The sequence below is a fragment of the Nannospalax galili genome, unplaced genomic scaffold (genome assembly GCF_000622305.1).
Source record: "Nannospalax galili isolate Female #2095 unplaced genomic scaffold, S.galili_v1.0 scaffold634, whole genome shotgun sequence".
Taxonomy (NCBI): domain Eukaryota; kingdom Metazoa; phylum Chordata; class Mammalia; order Rodentia; family Spalacidae; genus Nannospalax; species Nannospalax galili.
Window position 1 is genome coordinate 2,336,540 of NW_008336853.1, and position 18,603 is coordinate 2,355,142.

Consider the following 18,603-nt stretch of genomic DNA (forward strand, 5'->3'; position numbering starts at 1 on the left):
ATGAGGGGAAAACCCTCATACACATAATCTTTTTTTTTTTTTTTTTTTTTCCCGGAGCTGAGGACCAAACTCAGGGCCTTGCGCTTCCTAGTCAAGCACTCTACCACTGAGCTAAATCCCCAACCCCTATAAATAATCTTTAAGAAACAGATACAAGAAACAAATTTGACAAGACTCCCATAAGCAGAAAACCAACCCAATCTCAACAGTTATAGCTAGAATGTAATAACAAGAATTAAAACAGGAAAGCAAATCACCAAAGTCCAGTTCAACACTTTGTGTGTGTGTGAGAGACAGGATCTCACATAATCTAGGCTGACCTTGAACTCTAAGTAGCTGAGGATGACCTTGACTTTTGAGTCTTCTGCTCCATCTCCCTAGTGCTAGGATTACAGGTGTGTGACATCAGCCCACTTTATGTGGATTGAGCCCTGGGCTAGGCAAGCACTCCACCATCTGAGCCACACCCCCAGCAAGACAGTGTCTTTCTATGTAGCCCTGCCTGGTTTGATACTTGCTATGAGCCCAGGCTAGCCTCAAACTGCCAGCAATCCTCCTGCTTCAGGACACTAAGTGCCACCATGCCCAGCTTCAATTTGCCTGTTGAAAGTTTTGAGTAGGAGCCTGATCTTCCATGACCATCAAAATAAAGAGGGATGAAGAATCTAACCACTTCACTTCTTGGTATTTGCCCAAATGAGCTAGAAACTTCTGTCTGGCCAGGCATAGTAGCCTGTACCTTAATTCTAACACTAACCCTAAAAACAGCAACAAAAAGATCTGGGATATAGTCAGTTGGTAGAGTATTTATTTGCCTAGCATGCATGAAGCCCTGGGTTTGATCCCCAGCACCACATAAAACAGAGCCTGTAATCCTAGCACTTGGAAGGGAGAGGCAGAAAGATCCTGAAAAGATCCGGAGTTCAGGACCAGTGCTGGCTACAAACTGAGTTTGAGGCCAGTCAGGGCTATGGAGGAAGGAGGGGAGGGGAGGGGAGGGGAGGGAAAGGAAGGGAAGGGAGGGAAGCCAGTTTCCACACTGTGATGTTGCCATGGGCTTCCTTGAGGCATGTTCAGCACACAGAGCATCTGCCCCTGCCCATCACCAGTCAGCTCTGGGTCAGAAAAGGGTCCTTTCCTGCCAGGTGCAGTGACCACACCTGTATTCCTGCCCTCAAGGCTAAAACAGGAGAATCTTGAGTTCAAAGTCATCCTGGGTTACACAGTGACTTTCAGGTTAGTCGGGGCTCCATAAGGGGGTGCTGTTTCGGAAGGGACTGGAAAGATGGTTCAGCAATTAAGAGCACTTTCTGCTCTTCTAGAGGACTTGAGTTTGGTTTCCAGCACTCATGTTGGGTAGCTCACATTCACCTGTAACTCCAGCTATAGGGGATCTGACGCCCTCTTCTGGCCTCTGCAGGCACTGCACTTATATGCATATAGCCACACATATGTATACACATAAAATAAATATTTTTTTAAAGAGAAGGCTAGGCGTGGTGGTGCACCCCTTTAATCTCAACAGTCAGGAGGTAGAGTCAGGTGAATCTCTGTGAGTTCAAGGCTAGCCTGGTCTACATAGTGAGTTCCAACCCAGACGGGCTGCATAGTAAGACCCTTTCTTTCTTCCTTTCTTTTTTTGGTCTTTTTGAGACAGCGTCTCCCTATAGCCCCAGCTGACCTGGAACTCACTATGTGGACCAGGCTGGCTTCGAACTCATAGAGATTCGCCTGCCTCTGCCTCCTGAGTGCTGGGATTAAAGACGTGAGCCACCATGTCCCACCCCCCTCAGTTCTGAAGGCCCAAAGTTTAAAATCATAGCCTTCTCTCCATATCAAGCATGTAAATATACATGTACACAGATAAACACACATGCATATGTGAACGTAGTGAATGCATGTGTGCACATATGTGTGTGTATTTAAGCAAAAGGCAGCACTGGGCCTAGTGAGATGGCTCCACAGGCAAAGGGCTCACCATGAAAGCCTGATGATTTGAGTCTGATTGCTGGAACCAACTCCAAAGAGTTGTCCTCTGACATCCATGTGTGCACCCCCCACACACATCATACACACATAACCAAAATAAAAAATGTGTTTTAAAAAAAAAAAAAAAAACACCGCCAGGCATGGTGGTGCTCACCTTTAATCCCAGCACTTGGGAGGCAGAGGCAGGTGAATCTCTGTGAGATTGAGGCCAGCCTGGTCTACACAGTGAGTTCCAGGCCAGCTAGGGCTACAGGAAAAAAATAATTAAAACAACAGCAGGCCAGGCATGGTGGTGCAGGCCTTTAATTCCAGCACTTGGGAGGCAGAGGCAGGCGGATCTTTGTGAGTTCAAGCGAGGCCAGTCTGGTCTACATAGTGAGTTCCAGGACAGCTGGGGCTACAGAGAGAACCTGTCTCAAAAAGACAAAAAAAAAAAAAAATCCCAACAGTATCCACATATTACCCTGCAGGTTTGGTCTGCTTGTCATATAACAGTGCTTGTACACAATCAGTACAGAAACGAGCCCCACACATTTTCCTCCCAGCTACGCGGTGTTCTATCACATTGCTGTATCAGGATTGTTGGAACCAGTACACTCTTGCACAGCCAATGTCCAGGAGTTACAGTTGCTTCGTACACACAACATGGATAAGTCCTTGTTGGTAAACTGCTGTCCTCCTTCAAGCTCAGTGCCAGTTCCAGTTCCCTGAGTGCGGGTGGCCACTGTGCCCTCTGTGCTGCTGGCTCCGAGGCCTGGCACGTGGTACTTCCTTGGCCACAGTGACTAGCTGCTCACAGTTTGAAAACTGCTTACAGTTTTCCTCCTGGAGCCTGCACACCAGGTTTGCCAGACAGACCCCCACAACGGGGGGCCCTGCTGGGCACCTTCTTAGTCTGATGCTTTGCAAGCCCAGGGCACAGAGTGAAACGCCTATTACATAGACTGACAGGCAAGGAGTTCCCTCTTTGGGAGCACCCTCCTGTGGAGGAGACAGGTATCCAGACCCCTGCCTCCCTCTGGAGCTACCTGAAGACATTGATGGTCTTCGCTGACGGGGCCTCCTCAGTCACCTCCACATCATCCTCGTCATTGAAATACTCCTCATAGATATCAATGGCGTTGTTCTGTTTGATGCAGTGCTCCATGATCTGGGGGGACATTGAGAATTATCAGCAGAGAAGACAGAGCCTTTCAGACCGAGCAGGGCAGTGATGAGTCTCTGCCCATCCTTTAGGTCACGTGTGTTCCGTGGGGACAGCATCACCTCCAGTGAGTTAATTGATTCTCAACATGTCCCACATAGCATTTCTAGGAAGGACAGGCCACATAGATGATGGTGGTCCCATAAGTCTCCTGCCTAGCAACAGCGGGGCCATCTCCACTGGTGAAAGTACATGCTGTGATGTTTACACAAGGAGCTCTTCCAATGGCATCACAGAGCCCCCACTATCTTTTTAGACAAAGTGCAGATGCATACACTGCGTGTAACAGATGGAGAAGGCACCTCTGGCAGTAAAATTTCATGTGGGAGGAGATGACTAGGGAAAATCTAGACGGAAAGAAAAGAGGCTCAGGCTGGGTGTAGTGGTACATACCTTTAGTCCCAGCACTTGGGAGGAAGAGGCAGGAGGATCTTTGTGAGTTCAAGACTAGCCTAGTCTACATAGTGAGTTCCAGGCCAGTCAGGGCTAGTGAGATCCTGTCTCAAAAGGGGAAGGAGCTGGAGAGATAACTCGGTGATTAAGAGTTTTGGCTGCTCTTGCAGAGGACTGGAGTTTAGTTCCCAGCCCCAACATGGCAGCTAACAACTGTCCATAACTCCAGTTCCAGGTGATCCAATGCCTTCTTCTGGCCTCTGTGGGCATTACATGCACAACTGCACTTACATATGCAGGGAACACACACACACACATATACCAGCTGAACAGGATTATTAACCACTGCTCATATATGGTACTGGCATCCTGTTCCCTGTCAACCAGAACACTGGTTCCTCTATCCCAGTCATCCCTGTTATTCCTGATGCTCAGCAGGGTCCAGCCCAAGCCCAATGCTCTCCTCCAGGGAAGCCTTCTTTGATCCCTTCAGCAGGACTGATCCTCCCTCCTATGCAACAAATGAACAAGTTTCCCTTTCTCTGACAGTGTTTCTCTCTGTGTATCTGGTCAGGTCTTTGTATCTGTTTTGGACTCTTGGAGTGAATTGCAAACTCTTTGGGGCAGGATGTATGTGAGATTCAGTTTGCAACTTCTACCGTGCCTGGCAGTTCAATGCATGAACGAGCACTATTAGCTGATTGGTAGGGCTCTTTAGGGGACTCTTTGCTTGAGAGGCTTCCTATATTTTATTTGTTATTACTGTATATGTGTGAGTGTGGACACACACTCACCACTGTGCACCTGTTGGCTATCAGAGAACAGTTTTCAGGAGTCAGCTCTCTCCTTCCACCATGGCTTCTGGGGATTGTTAGGCTTGGCAGCAAGCACCTTTATCCACTGAACCATCTCACCAGCCCTCTTCCTACATTTTAGACTTCTAATACCTGTTCATCTATAGGGCTTAATGGTCAGAAGTGGCATTTCCCCACTTTCAATAGCTACTGGAGCCCACACTGGGTCATGCAGAGCCAGGGCATGGTACACCCTGGGGGAACTGGTGTCAGACCCCTGGAGCTGCAGGCGGCCTCACCGAGCCCAGCTGCACGATGGTACTGATGTAGTTTTCATCCTTCTCCACCTTCTTCCGGAAGCGGATGGTCTGCTCCAGCTCCAGGGGGTTCACATCCTTGGGCCAGCCCCCCTCGACATGGTTGACCCCGCAGTTCTCCATCTCGAACCGCTCTGTGTTGGCCTAAACAGAGAGCCACAGGTGAGATGGTGAAGGCATCTGCTTCTGGTCTACAGATTCAGCCATTTCTCCAAACCAGGATCCTTCGATCCCAGGACCCTGAGCTCTCAGGGAAGGACTGGAAGGGTAGGGTAGGGCCCTGACCAAAGCCACAAAGCAAGGACCTATGTGATCCCAGTCCTCAGGTAGTTACAGGTGGCCTTGACAGTACCACCTCAACTGTGACCAACCCAGTTCTGTCCTTACCTGAATGGAATAGGTCCAGGAGCCCACCCATCTGTCCCATGAGATTCCACCGTGCACAGTGAATACTCCTCCATCCCCCAAAACAGCAATACAGAGATGGAACATCAACAGGAACTCAGTGCAAGGAATTTCCTTGTACATTCGGTAGAGATGGAACAGTTTTACCTGCTAAACTTGTCTTTGGCTTCCTCCCATCCCTTCCCCACATCTATCTATTTAGCTATCTATCAATCATCTATCATCTATCCTCTATCTATCTATCTATCTATCTATCTATCTATATGAAAAAATTTGGGGTTTTGGGGGGTATCTATCATATCTATCTATCATCTATCATCTATCTATCTATCTATCATCTATCTATCTATCTATCTATCATCTATCTATCTATCATCTATCTATCTATCATCTATCTATCTATCTATCATCTATCTATCTATCTATCAGTCATCTGTCTATCTATTGATCCATCCATGTGAGACAGGGTCTCATGTAGCCCAGTCTTGCCATGGAGCCGAGGATTACCTTGAACATCTGATCCTCTTGCATCTACTTCCTCCACTTGCAGATATGTGCCACCACACTTGGTTTTATGCAGTACTTGGGACAGAACCCAGGGCTCAATGCATGCTAGGCAAGCACTCTACCAATTGAGCTACATCCTCAGTTTGTTAACATTATCACGAGGTGTAGTGTAGCCATTGACTCTTCATAGTTCCAAAGCCCTTTCATCATCTCTCACAAAAGAATTCCTATCCCCATTACATGGTGGCTCCCATCTCCTTTCCATTTTAAGCCGGTTCTACCAAAGTAAGATGGCTTGCCAGGCTGGGCTGTGATTGGAAAGCCTGGGTAGTGTGGCCAACATGGCCACCACTTTGCTTGTGGCTATACCACAGGCCCAGTCATGCGGGTCCCTGAGGTTGGGAAACAGAGTCAAATCATCAGGGCTGCCCACATCCACACGTTTGTGGAACATGTTTTGGCCAAATCAAATGAGACTTTCACTGGTTGGTGTGGGGCATGATGAAAATGGCTAGCTCAGTCTAAGCAGTTGCCCTGGGTCATGTGGACAGGGAGCTATTGGGGCATTTTGGAGTTCCCATCAGCCCTTGCTGGAACTTCCTGTGAGACACTTCCCTTTTCTCAAATTCCTTCTTGATACCTGTCCCCAAAGTGCCAAATGCCCATCATGACCCTAAGAGGCTTCTCAGGTCAGAAGGTCAGAGCCCTCCTGTAAAGAATGGAATCTCCCTCTAGGTGGAAACATGCCACTGTCCCCTCATTTAAGGGTTAATCAATGGTTGGGAGCCACCCCTAGGAAAGAGTGTATTGACTACATGTATGTAAGTGTGCCTGTGTTGTGTAATGCCCACAGAAGTCAGAAGAGGGCATCAGATCCCCTGGAACTGAAGTTACAGACAGTTGTCAGCCGCAATGTGGGTGCTGGGAACCAAACCCGGGTCCTCTGCAAGAGCAACTAGTGATCTTAACCATTGGGTCATCTCTCCAGCCCTGGGTTGATAATGTGCTTTTCCTTCCCACCTAATGCAGACCCACTAGCTGAGCCACCGTGAGGTTCAGCTGGGTCCATTTCTTCTCTTCTGGCTTTTTCTTTCAGATTTTCCCAGAGCCTAAGTGTACTTTTTAAACCCTAACTTCTGCTTTGGACTTCTTCATGCCTTTTTTGTTTTTGTTTTTGAGACAGGGTCTCCCTGTAGCCCCAGCTGGCCTAGAACTCACTATGTAGACCAGGCTGGCCTCAAACGCAAAGATCCACCTGCCTTTGCCTTTGTGAGTGCTGGGACTAAAGGCGTGCGCCACCACACCTGCCCAGCCCTCCTTACTCCCTCCCAACCCTGTGCCTGCCCCAGCTAGCAGACCTCCATACTTTATCTCAGGCTAATGTTCCTTCTCTTCCCCACCCTCCTCCTCCCTTCCATACTGCCCTGGGGCTTTCCTTTTAAACTCTAGTAAATTGTAGCATCAATGATACTAGAAGCTCCAAGAGGGGACCCTGATTTCCCAGGTATCATAGGATGGCTCTGCTGGGACTCACCATGATTTCTGGTAACACCTCTTTCCTGCCTTTTCTATAATTGGCAGAGAAAACAAACCCCTTCCTGATAGCCCTCGACATATCATTTGGAAGGAACATTTGGGTTCTAGGCATGTCCAATCTTTTTAAAAATTATTTTTATGTGTATGAGTGTATTGCTTGCATGTATGTAAGTACACTAGTGTTATGCCATTGGAGGTCAGAAAAGGCATCAGATCCCCTGGAACTAGAGTTATGGATGTTTGTTAGCCACCATGTGGGTGCTAGGACACGAACTTGGGTCCTCTGAGAGAACAGTCAGTCCTCTTAACCACTGAGCCATCGCTCCAGCCCCGATGTCCAATCTTTTTGATATTGTACCTGAGTCTGACAGCTGTCCTCCACAAAGTTCATACTCGAATATGTCATGATCAACTCACACACACACACACACACACACACACACACACGCACACACACACACACACACACACACACATACACGCGCACGCACGCACGCACACAGTCAGCAAGGTGGCCCAGCAGGAAAAGGAGCCTGCCACCAAGCCTGAGGACCTGAGTTTAATCCCCAGGACCTACGTGGTAGGAGAGAACCCTCTCCAAGTTGCTCTCTGACCTCTGCCACACACACACACACACACACACACACACACACACAAACACAGACACACACCAAATACATCAATGCAACTTAGAAAAAACAGACTTGGGAGATGGGGGCAGGAGAAACCGAAGTTCAAGGCCATTCAAGGTCATATAACAAGTTCAAGGTCAAGCTTGGATATATGAGTCTCTGTCATGCACATAAAATGAATCTCATAATGCTTTCAGTAAGTTCCCCACTTTGTGTTGGGCTACATTCACAGCTTTGTTTAGCCACATGTGGGCCACAGGTTCCATATGCCTTGTTCCGGCCCAGAAAATGTTGGTGTTGTTTGTTTCTGATCCTAGCACTGGGGTGAGTCTTGGGTGACTCTGTCCACACACTTCAGCACCAGCAAATGTCCATTCTACTTAGCTTCCAGGTGGACAGGATACCCAGTCCTACTTGCCTTCCCCGTTAACCACCCTACTCACTCACTGAACCTGGGTCATCAAGGCAGGGACCTACCTCGTGTTCTGACATGCTAGCCGAGCACTGGATGCCGGTGTCCACTGGGTTCCGTTCCACATACAGCGCAGCCAGCTCCGGGTTGGGAGCTATGTCAATGCTCAGCTCAGCCTGGCGGTCCGAGAAGTTGCATTGCTTTCCAAACTCACTGCGCTTCTTCACATACACATAAACGATCTCCATGGTGATGGCGACTGCAGGACAGAGGGAGCTGTGGGTTGAGGAGCCCCTCCTGGCCACTGCCTGGCTCCTCAGGTGCCAGCAGAGGGCAGGACCAGGTCCTCCATCTGGTTTACAGGGTTGGAGTATCCTAGGGCATCTTTCCAGAAGCCACTTCTGTATTTTAAAAACTCATTAGGGCTGGAGAGATGACTAAGCAGTTAAGAGCACTGGCTGCTCTTCCAGAGGACCCAGTTTCTGTTCCCAGCACCCACATGGAGGCTGACAACCATCTGTAACTCCAGTTCTAGGGGATCTGACACCCTCTGCTGACCTCTGTAGGTATTGCACACACCTGGTATACTTACATACATGCAGGCTAAACACTCATACACATAAAATAGAATAAAGAAATCTTTTTTGCCAGGCGTGGGTGGTGCACACCTTTAATCCCAGCACTTAGGAGGCAGAGGCAGGCAAATCTCTGTGAGTTCAAGGCCAGCCTGGTCTACATAGGGAGTTCCAGGACAGCTGGGGCTACAGGGAGACCCTGTCTCAAAAAGACCAAAAAAAAAAAATCTTTTTTAAAAACCTCATCTAAGGGCTGGAGAGATGGTTCAGCAGCTGAGACCATTGACTGCTTTTGCAGAGGACCTGGGTTCGATGCCCAGCACCCACATGGTGGCTACGAACCATCCTTAACTCCAGTTCCAGGAGAATCTGAAGCCCTCTTCTGACTTCCGAGGCATTGCATGACATGGGTGCACTTACACACATGCAAGCAATATGCTCGTACATATAAAATAAAAATAATAAATAAAATATAAAAACCTCATCTATGGCCAGGCGTGGTAGTGCACTCCTTTAGTCCCAGCACTCAAGAGGCAGAAGCAGGCAGATCTCTGTGAGTTTGAGGCCAGTCTGATCTATATAGCCAGTTCCAAGCCAGCTGGGGCTACAGGGAGACCCTGTCTCAAAAAGACAAAAAGAAAAAAAAAAAAAAAGGCAAGCAAAACAAAACAACTGTCATCTGGATCCAGATGTAGTACTCACATTTCTAGTCCTAGTCCTAGTCCTAGTCCTAGTCCTTGGGAAGCTGAGGCAGAAGAGTTGTCATGAGTTCAAGGCCACCCTGGGCTTCCAGCGCAGCCTGTGATATGTAGTGAGACCTTGCAAAAACAAAATAAAAAATTTCAAGCAAGAATAATAATGCATCTGTCGATTCCCTATCGGCAATTTGGGTAACCTCTTCAGAAGATGGCGAGATAAGAATAGGAGGTAGGAACTGGCTAGGCAGTTAAGAGTAAAAAGACCCCAAAGAAAAGTAGCCATGTTCTTGGCTAAAAGTCAAAATGTCCTTGGACCTCTTAGCAACATACTCTGTTCCAAAGGCCAAAAATGTCAAAAGTATTTGGGAGCTCTTATCTAATCCCTAAAAGATTTTAGGGTTACCTCTTCAGAGGGGGGAATGTTAGAGTAGCAAAAAGCCCCATTTTAAAAAAAAAGAGTACATGAAGTTATCAGGAAAAAGTGATAGGGAGATACAGGAGAAGCTGGAGAGGAGGGAGTGGGCATGGACTTCATCAAAATACCTTATATGCATTATGAAATTCTCAATATTTTTTTTACACTTAAAAAAAAAAGAATAATATAGCTGGGCGTGGTGGCACACGCCTTTAATCCCAGCACTCGGGAGGCAGAGACAGGCAGATCTCTGTGAGTTCAAGGCCAGCCTGGTCTACATAGTGAGTTCCAGGCCAGCGGGGGCTGCAGGGAGACCCTGTCTCAAAAAGACCAAAATAATAATAATAATAATAATAATAATAATAATAATAATAATAATGCATCTGAGTGCTTTTGGTTCTTGGACTTGCCCTTAGGTGGGCAATAAAACCACCATTTTACTTGAAGGAATGTGATACATCAGGGACCCTGGAAGACTTGCCCGGCATCACATAGCTGACAACAGTACAGCTGATCTGCCCGGCTCCAAAGCTTTTACGCTCAAAATGATACACTTTCGACTAAATCAATACTCTTACTGGGAGCCAAGAATCAATATTGATGACAATTTAAGATTTAAGATGCCTGGATCTCTTCTGTAAGCCTCCAGCCACTTATTCAACTGTCCAAAACGCTTATCCAGGCCACAGTTCCAGACTCTAACCCCCACCTCTGGTGGCCACACCAGGAATCTCTGCCTCCTGCATCACCCCACCTAGTAGAGCCAAGAGCTACTCTGCAAGGGGACAAAGCCAGGTGTCTTCCTCAGCAGGCCAAACTGGAAACCATCTGATTTGTGCTACTGGCCAAGAGAACCAAGAATTGAGACAGGCAAGATGGCTCAGTGGGTGAAGGCACTTGTAACACAAGCCTGGTGACCTGAGTTCAATCCCCGGAGCTCAAGATTGAAGGAGAGAACTGACTCCCACAGTTGTCCCCTGACTTCCACATGTGCACGGTGGCATTCATGTGCCCCACCCAAACTATACCCCTAATAATAGATAAAAAAACAATTGAAAAGCAGGCTGGGCAAGACCCTGACCTTGAGTTCTAGCCCTGCCCTTGCCAGCAGGGTGGCTTTGACTGGGCCCTTGGTCTTTTCAGAGCTGGCCCCACACAGGATTCTTCAAAGGGTGCTCCAAAGGGCTGGTGTGCAAACACAGTGTGAGGAAGGGCTTCCTCACCAATGATGACCAAGACCTAAGAATATAACAGGTGGTTCCTGCTAACTGCCCTTCATTCACCCCAAAGGGACCTTGATCCTTCTGATCCCCTCCCCCCCACACACATATTAGGAGGCTGAGCATAGGCTGGCTGGCCTTCTGATAGTGTCTGTCTGTCACACTACACTACAGACTATGGACTTCAGCTTAAGCTACAAAAAACTATCTCAAAGAGAGATGCAACAAAACCCAACTATGTGCTAGGCATGGTGGCACATCGGTAATCTCAGCACCCAAGAAGCAGAAATAGGAGAATCTTTGTACATCCTGGGCCAGCCTGGTCTACATAGGGAGTTCCAGGCATGTTAGGGCTATACAGTGAGACACAAGCTCATAAAACCAAACTGAAATCCATCCATCTGTCCATCCATCAGTCAATCCAATCAGCTATCAAGGTAGTGAGGTCCTGGTGCAAGAAGACACGAAGATCAATGGGACATCGCTGAAAATTCAGAAGTAAGGCTGAGGATACAGCTCACCTAGCATGCACAAGGTCCTGGCTCTGAGTCCTAGCAACACACACACACACACAGACACACACACACAGACACACACACAGACACACACACACGCACACACACACAAAGTTCAGAAGTGGGGCTAGAGAGATGGCTTAGTGGTTAAGAGTCCTGACTGCTCTTGCAGAGGACCTGAGTTCAGTTCCCAGCACCCACATGACTGCTAACAATTGTCAGTAACTCCAGTTCCAGGGATCCAACACCCTCTTCTGACCTCTGTGGGCATTGTACAACACAGGTGCACTTACATACATGTAGGCAATACACTCAAACACATGAAATAAAAATAATAAATAAAATATATCTTTTTTTTTAAAGTTCTGAAGTAAACTGCCGTATTTGTGGTAGGCTTATCTCTGAAAAAGCTACCAAGACATACCACAGGGAGATGATGGTCTTTCCAGCAAATGGTGCTGGGACGACTGGGCATTTCCAAACCTAAGAGTGACTATAGAGCCCTACCTCACTCCATATGTACTAAATGAACTAAAAAATGACTGCAGGTCAAAACATAAAGCAAAAACTACACAGCTCCGGGATGATAAAGAATCAGACCTGTCACTCTGGCTGCTGAGCTCTGAGAGATGCTAGGCTGAGGGGTGAATAGGAATTTAGAAGCAGGTGCTGAGGTGGACTGGAGTAGGTGGAGCAGGGATTGAGGAAGAGAAGGAGGAGGGGGAAGAGGAGGAAGAGGAGGAGGAGGAGGGGAAGAGGAGGAAGAGGAGGAGGAGGAGAGTTAACTCTTGAGACTCCTGTCATTCATTATATATTGCTCTGTGAAGACAGTATGACTTGGAAGCACTCCCAGAGCCAATCTGAACCATACTCTTGGAAAGAGTGGTTTGGAAACTTCCCCTCTTGAGTGGAAGCAATGGCTCAGGGTAGGCAGAGCAGCAATCTGTAGCAGGGTACCCTGACATCTTCATTCCGTAGGGGCAAAGATGGGGCCTTGGGGGGAGGATGCAAAGTCAATTAAATTCTCCCCCTCTCCCAAGCACAAGTGCAAAGCCCCTGTGCTTCCCAGTTAGGGTCACTAGATTCAGGCAATTAGGGACTGTCTTTCTCTTTCTCCAGTTACTATGATGAAGCTGGCTCGTAGAGGGCACAAGGAGGCTTAAGAATATTGAGAAACTCCAGGAAGGAAAAACAAAAACACAAAAAAATTAACCTCCTCAGCCTCAATCAGAATTTAACAGCTTTGTTCTTTTTCTCTGTTTAAGGCCAAGCCTCAAGGAGAACAGAGGCTTTGCCTTGTGCCTGGAGACAGACAGAGGAAACATTTAAAGGCTGGCCTAGTGACAGGAAGACAGCACATTCAAGGACCCAGAGGAAGCTCTTGTCATGAGCTAACATGGAGCAAAGATGATCACACAGGTCCCAAGGTCAGCAAAGGAGGTCACATGGGTCTCTTCTTTGGGAGACAAGTGCTACAGGGTGGGGCTTCCCCCAGTAAGGCCTAAGCGGGGTATCTGTGAGGGGTACAGAGGGGACCAGAGCAGTATCACTGTTGTCTGGGAGTTTCAAGGAGACTGCCTCCATGGGAAACTTGAGACCCAGAGGCATATACAGAATCAATCTCTCTCTCTCTCTCTCTCTCTCTCTCTCTCTCTCTCTCTCTCTCTCAGACCTGGGGCTCACCAGTTAGGCTAGGGTGGCTGCACCTGGGAAGAGGGAATTTAAGATGAAGAATTGCCTTGATTGTATTGGCCTGTATCCATGTCTGGGAGAATTTGTATTGATTGATGATTGATATGGGAGGACATAGCCCACTGTGGGTGGCACCATCCCTAGGCTGGTATCCTGGGCTATATAAGAAAGCTAACTGCAAGACAGTGCCGGGTTCTGGCCTCCCTCTGGCCTCCCCCTACCAGAAGGCCTGAGAACCCAGGGGACTGCCTGACAGCCCCTGGATCCTGCTTCCACGTGGTGGTGAGCTTCCTCTAATTGCACCATACCATCCCCCTGCCCGGGATTTTGTGAGGCCCCTCCCAAGGCCCCAGGGCAGATTTGGCTTTGGTAGGCTAAGGCTGAGATCCTAGCAGACAGCCTGAGAGGGTGTGTTCAGACCGCCATAGGTAGCAGCTGTGATCTCAGCAGACTGCCAGAGAGGGCTGAGCTCTGGCCCCCCTCTGGCCTCCCTCTAGCATAGGGTTGACAATGCCAGAGAGATCCTGGATTCTGCCTCCACGTGGTGAAGGAAGCCTGAGTGTACCTGACTGGAACCTGAATTGGCCTTCTGTGGGTACCCCTGAATAGCTGATCTGAAGTCATCAGTTCCCTCCAAAATAAACCTGAGAGAACCTGAACTCTGTACCAACCAGCTTTACATAACCAATAAAGAAAGGATCTAGGCACCCGGAAAAAACAAACAGAAGCATATTTCAACTTAATTCTCATATCAGAATCATAAACAACATAAGAAATTCACATGCCAAAACCACAATGAAGGAATAATGAAATGGAAAGCCAAAATACTATGTCCCCACCAAACCCCACCAATCCTGTAGAAGAGTTCTACAAGGAGAACCTCCTAGAGACAACCCAGGACACTGAATTTAAAAGAAAACAATCATAAACATGATCAAGGAATTCAACGAATTTAAAGAACACATGAACAAACAAATCAAAGAACTCAAAGAAGGTAAGTATAAACATCTGAATGAATTCAAAAAGGAAATAGAAACATTGAAGAAAATCAGGCAGAAATGAAGAAGGAAGTCCAAAACTCAATAAGCCAACTTGAAATAACAAGGGAAAGCCTCACCACTAGAATGAATGAAATGGAAAACAGAATATCAACACTGGAGGATAAAGTTGAATAACTAGACCACTCAAGCAAAGAGTATGGAAAATTTTTAAAAACACAGGAATGGAATATGCAAGAGATGTGGGACACCATGAAAAGACCAATGTACAGATCATAGGAATAGAGGAAGAAGAATTTCCAGTAAATGGTGTTGACCAGATCTTAAGCAGGATTGTAGAAGAGAATTTCCTGAAATTAAGGAAAGACATCCCTGTGAAAACACAGGAAGCACATGGAACATCAAATAGATAGGATCAGAAAAGAAACTCCCCACAACATATCATAGTAAAAACACTAAATGTACAGAACAAAGAGAGAACACTGAAAGCAGCAAAAGAAAAACAAGTCACATACAAAGAAAAGCCCATCAGAATTACAGCTGACTTATCAATGCAAACTATGAAAGCCAGAAGAGACTGGACCAAAGTATATCCAGTTCTACATGACAATAGGGGCCAGCCCAGAATACTATATCCAGAAAAAATGTCTATTATAGTTGAGGGGGAAAGAAAAATCTTCCATGATTGTTGGGGAACCCTGCTAAGGTCAACTCCTTTCTCAGCAGGGCTTCCTGCTCTCTGCCTGACCTTATCTGCAAAGTGCCTCCAAGCACAGGTGCCTGGCCTTATTTAGAACATGACTTTTGGCATAGTTACCGGCAATAAAACTGCCCCCAAGTTTTCCCTATATGATAATTAGGCATTGCTCAATAATAACCTTAAATATCAATGACCTGAACTCCCCATTCAAAAGACACAGACTAAGCAAATGGATTAAGAAACAAAATCCATATTTTTGCTGTCTGCAAGAAACCCATCTCACCTTCAAGGACAGACACTACATTAAAGTAAAAGGATGGAAAAGAATATTCCAAGCAAATGGCACTAAAAAACAAGCAGGGGTTGTAGTTCTACTATCTGACCAAATAGAATTCAAAGTACAACTAATCAGAAGAGATAAGGAGGGTCACTTCATTCTGATCAGAGGAACAGGAATATTTAACCAAGAAGATATTACAATCCTTAACATATACACACCAAACTTTGGTGCACCCAAAGTCATAAACATAAAAACAACATTACAGAACTTTAAGACACAGATTAACCCCAGCTCAGTAGTAGTAGGGGACTTCAATACCCCTCTGTCTCCATTAGACAGGTCAACTGGACAAAGAATAAACAGTGAGATTTCTGAATTAAATGATACCATACAACAAATGGACCTAACAGACATCTTTCGATTGTTCCACCCAAACACCAAAGAATACACTTTCTACTCAGCACCACCTCATGGAACTTTTTCAAAAATTGATCACATAATGGGCCACAAAACAAACCTCAACAAATATGAAAATATTGAAATAATTCCATGCATTCTATTGGACCACAAAACAATAAAGCTCAAAATCAACACTGGACGAAACCCTAGTCACTGCACGAACTCGTGGTGATTGAACAATACACTCCTAAACAATGAGTGGGTCAAAGGAGAAATTAAGAAAGAAATAAAAGAATTCATGGAATTCAACGAAAAGGAGAATACAACACAACACAACACAACCTCTGGAACACGTTAAAAGCAGTCCTAAGAGGGAAGTTTATAGTTCTAAGTGCCTACATTAAAAAATTAGAAAGAGCCCAAATAAATGACCTAACACTGCAACTCAAGGCACTGGAAAGACAAGAACAAATGAAACCCAAACCCAGCAGAAGAGAAGAAATAACAAAAATTAGAGCAGAAATGAATGAAACAGAAACAAAGAAAACAATACAAAGAATCAATGAATCTAAGAGCTGGTTCTTTGAAAAAATAGACAAGATAGACAGACCCTTAGCCCAGTTAATCAAAAGAAAGAAAGAGCACATCAAAATCAACAAAACCAGAGAAGAAAGGGGAAACATTACAGCAGACACCCAAAGATCCAGACCATTATAAGGGACTACTTTAAAAACCTATACGCTACTAAATCTGAAAGTCTAAATGAAATGGATGGATATCTGAAATCATGGGAACCTCCAAAGTTAAAGCAAGGAGATATCAACAGTTTAAACAGACCCATAACATGTAAGGACATTGAAACAGTAATACAAAACCTCCCAACTAAAAAAAGCTCAGGCCCAGATGGATTTACAGCAGAATTCTACCAGACATTTAAAGAAGACCTCCAACCAATACTACTTAAATTATTCAAAACTATAGAAACAGAGGGAGAACTCCCAAATTTCTTCTATGAAGCCAGCATCACTCTAATATCCAAACTGGGTAAAGACAAAATCAAAAAAGAACACTATAGACCCATATCCTTAATGAACATAGATGCAAAAATTCTCAGCACAATACTTGCAAACCGCATACAGACTCTGGATACACACATCAAAAAGATCACCCACCATGATCAAGTCAGCTTTATTTCAGAGATGTAGGGATGGTTCAATATACATAAATCAATAAATGTAATAAAACATGCAAGTGGACATGGTCACCTCAGTAGACGCAGAAAAGGCCTTTGACAAAATCCAATATGCATTCATGTTAAAAGTCCTAGAAAGTATTGGTCTGGAGGGAACATGCCTCAACATAATTAAAGCTGTGTGCAACAAACCCATACTTAACTATCATTCTAAATGGAAAAAAACTGGAAGCATTCCTATTGTATTAGGAACCAGACAAGGATGTCCACTATCTCCACTCCTTTTCAACACAGTGCTTGAAACTCTTGCTAGAGCAATTAAGACAGGAGAAGGAAATTAAAGGAGTACTAATTGGAAAAGAAGAGGCCAAACTATCGTGGCAGGTTATAAAATTAATCTACAAAAATCAGTAGCCTTTCTATATACCAATAACAAGCAATTGGAGAAAGAATACAAGGAAATGCTCCCATTCACAATTGCTGCAAAAAAGTGAAAATATCTTGGAATAAAAATGACCAAAGACACCAAAGATCTCTACAATGAAAAATTTTAAGTCATTAAAGAAAGAGATTGAGGAAGACACCAGGAGATGGAAGGACCTCTCATGTTCATGGATTGGAAGAATTAATATTGTTAAAATGACCATCCTATCAAAAGCAATATATAGATTCAATGCAATCCCAATCAAAATCCCCATGACACACTTCACAGAATTAGAAAAATCCATTCTTAAATTCATATGGAGGCACAAAAGACCCCGGATAGCCAAAGCAACCCTGAGCACAAAGAGCAACACTGGGGGGGTTACATCAGATCTCAAAGTATACTACAGAGCCATAGTCATCAAACAGCATGGTACTGGTGCAAAAACAGACACATAAATCAACGGGTCATCACTGAAGATCCAAACTTGAGTACATGCAATTTCAGCCACCTGATATTTGACAAAGGTGCCAAGAACCCACAGTGGAGGAAAGACAGCATCTTCAACAAATGGTGCTGGCAAAACTGGATCTCTACCTGTAGGAGAATGAAAATAGATCCTTATCTTTCATCTTGCACTAAAGTCAACTCCAAATAGATCAAAGACCTCAATGTGAAACTAGGAACTCTGAAACTATTAGAAGGAAATATTGGCAGTAACTTACAGGACATAAGTGTAGGAAAAGATTTTCTAAATCAGGCAGAAGTTGCTCAGGAATTAAGATCAGCAATCAATAAGTGGGACCACATTAAACTAAAAAGCTTCTGTACAGCAAAAGAAACAATTAAAAAAGTGAAGAGAAAACCCACAGAATGGGGAAAAATCTTCACCAGTGACACATCTGACAGAGGTTTAACATCCAGAATATATAAAGAACTCAAAAACAAAGAATAGAGAACCCAAATGACCCAATTAAAAGATGGGCTAAAGATCTAAACAGAGTTCTCAATGGAAGAAATAAAGATGGCTAAGAAACATCTCAAAAAATGTTCAACATCATAATTAGGGAAATGCGAATTAAAAGCACCTTAAGGTATCACCTTACCCCAATCAGACTGGCTAGGATCAAGAGAACAAATGATACCAAATGCTGGCAAGGATGTGGAGAAAGGGGAACGTTCATTCACTGCTGGTTGGATTGCAAACTAGTGCAGCCTGTATGGAAAACAGTGTGGAGAACTCTTTAAAAAGTAAAAATGAGCTGGGCGTGGTGGCACATGCCTTTAATCCCAGCACTTGGGAGGC

The 18,603-nt window shown here is 45.3% G+C and overlaps 1 protein-coding gene across 1 annotated transcript in view; it reads right to left on the minus strand.

Annotated features, from left to right (window-relative positions):
- Positions 1-18,603, minus strand: part of Dnai2 (dynein axonemal intermediate chain 2) — a 50,965-nt gene that overhangs the window by 27,091 nt on the left and 5,271 nt on the right. Inside the window, exons 2-4 of the mRNA XM_008831510.2 lie at positions 8,255-8,448; positions 4,680-4,841; positions 3,018-3,139 (exon numbers count right to left, since the gene is read on the minus strand). Coding sequence (XP_008829732.1) covers positions 3,018-3,139; positions 4,680-4,841; positions 8,255-8,437 — 467 coding nt within the window. The 5' untranslated portion in view covers positions 8,438-8,448. The remainder of the gene's footprint in view (positions 1-3,017; positions 3,140-4,679; positions 4,842-8,254; positions 8,449-18,603) is intronic.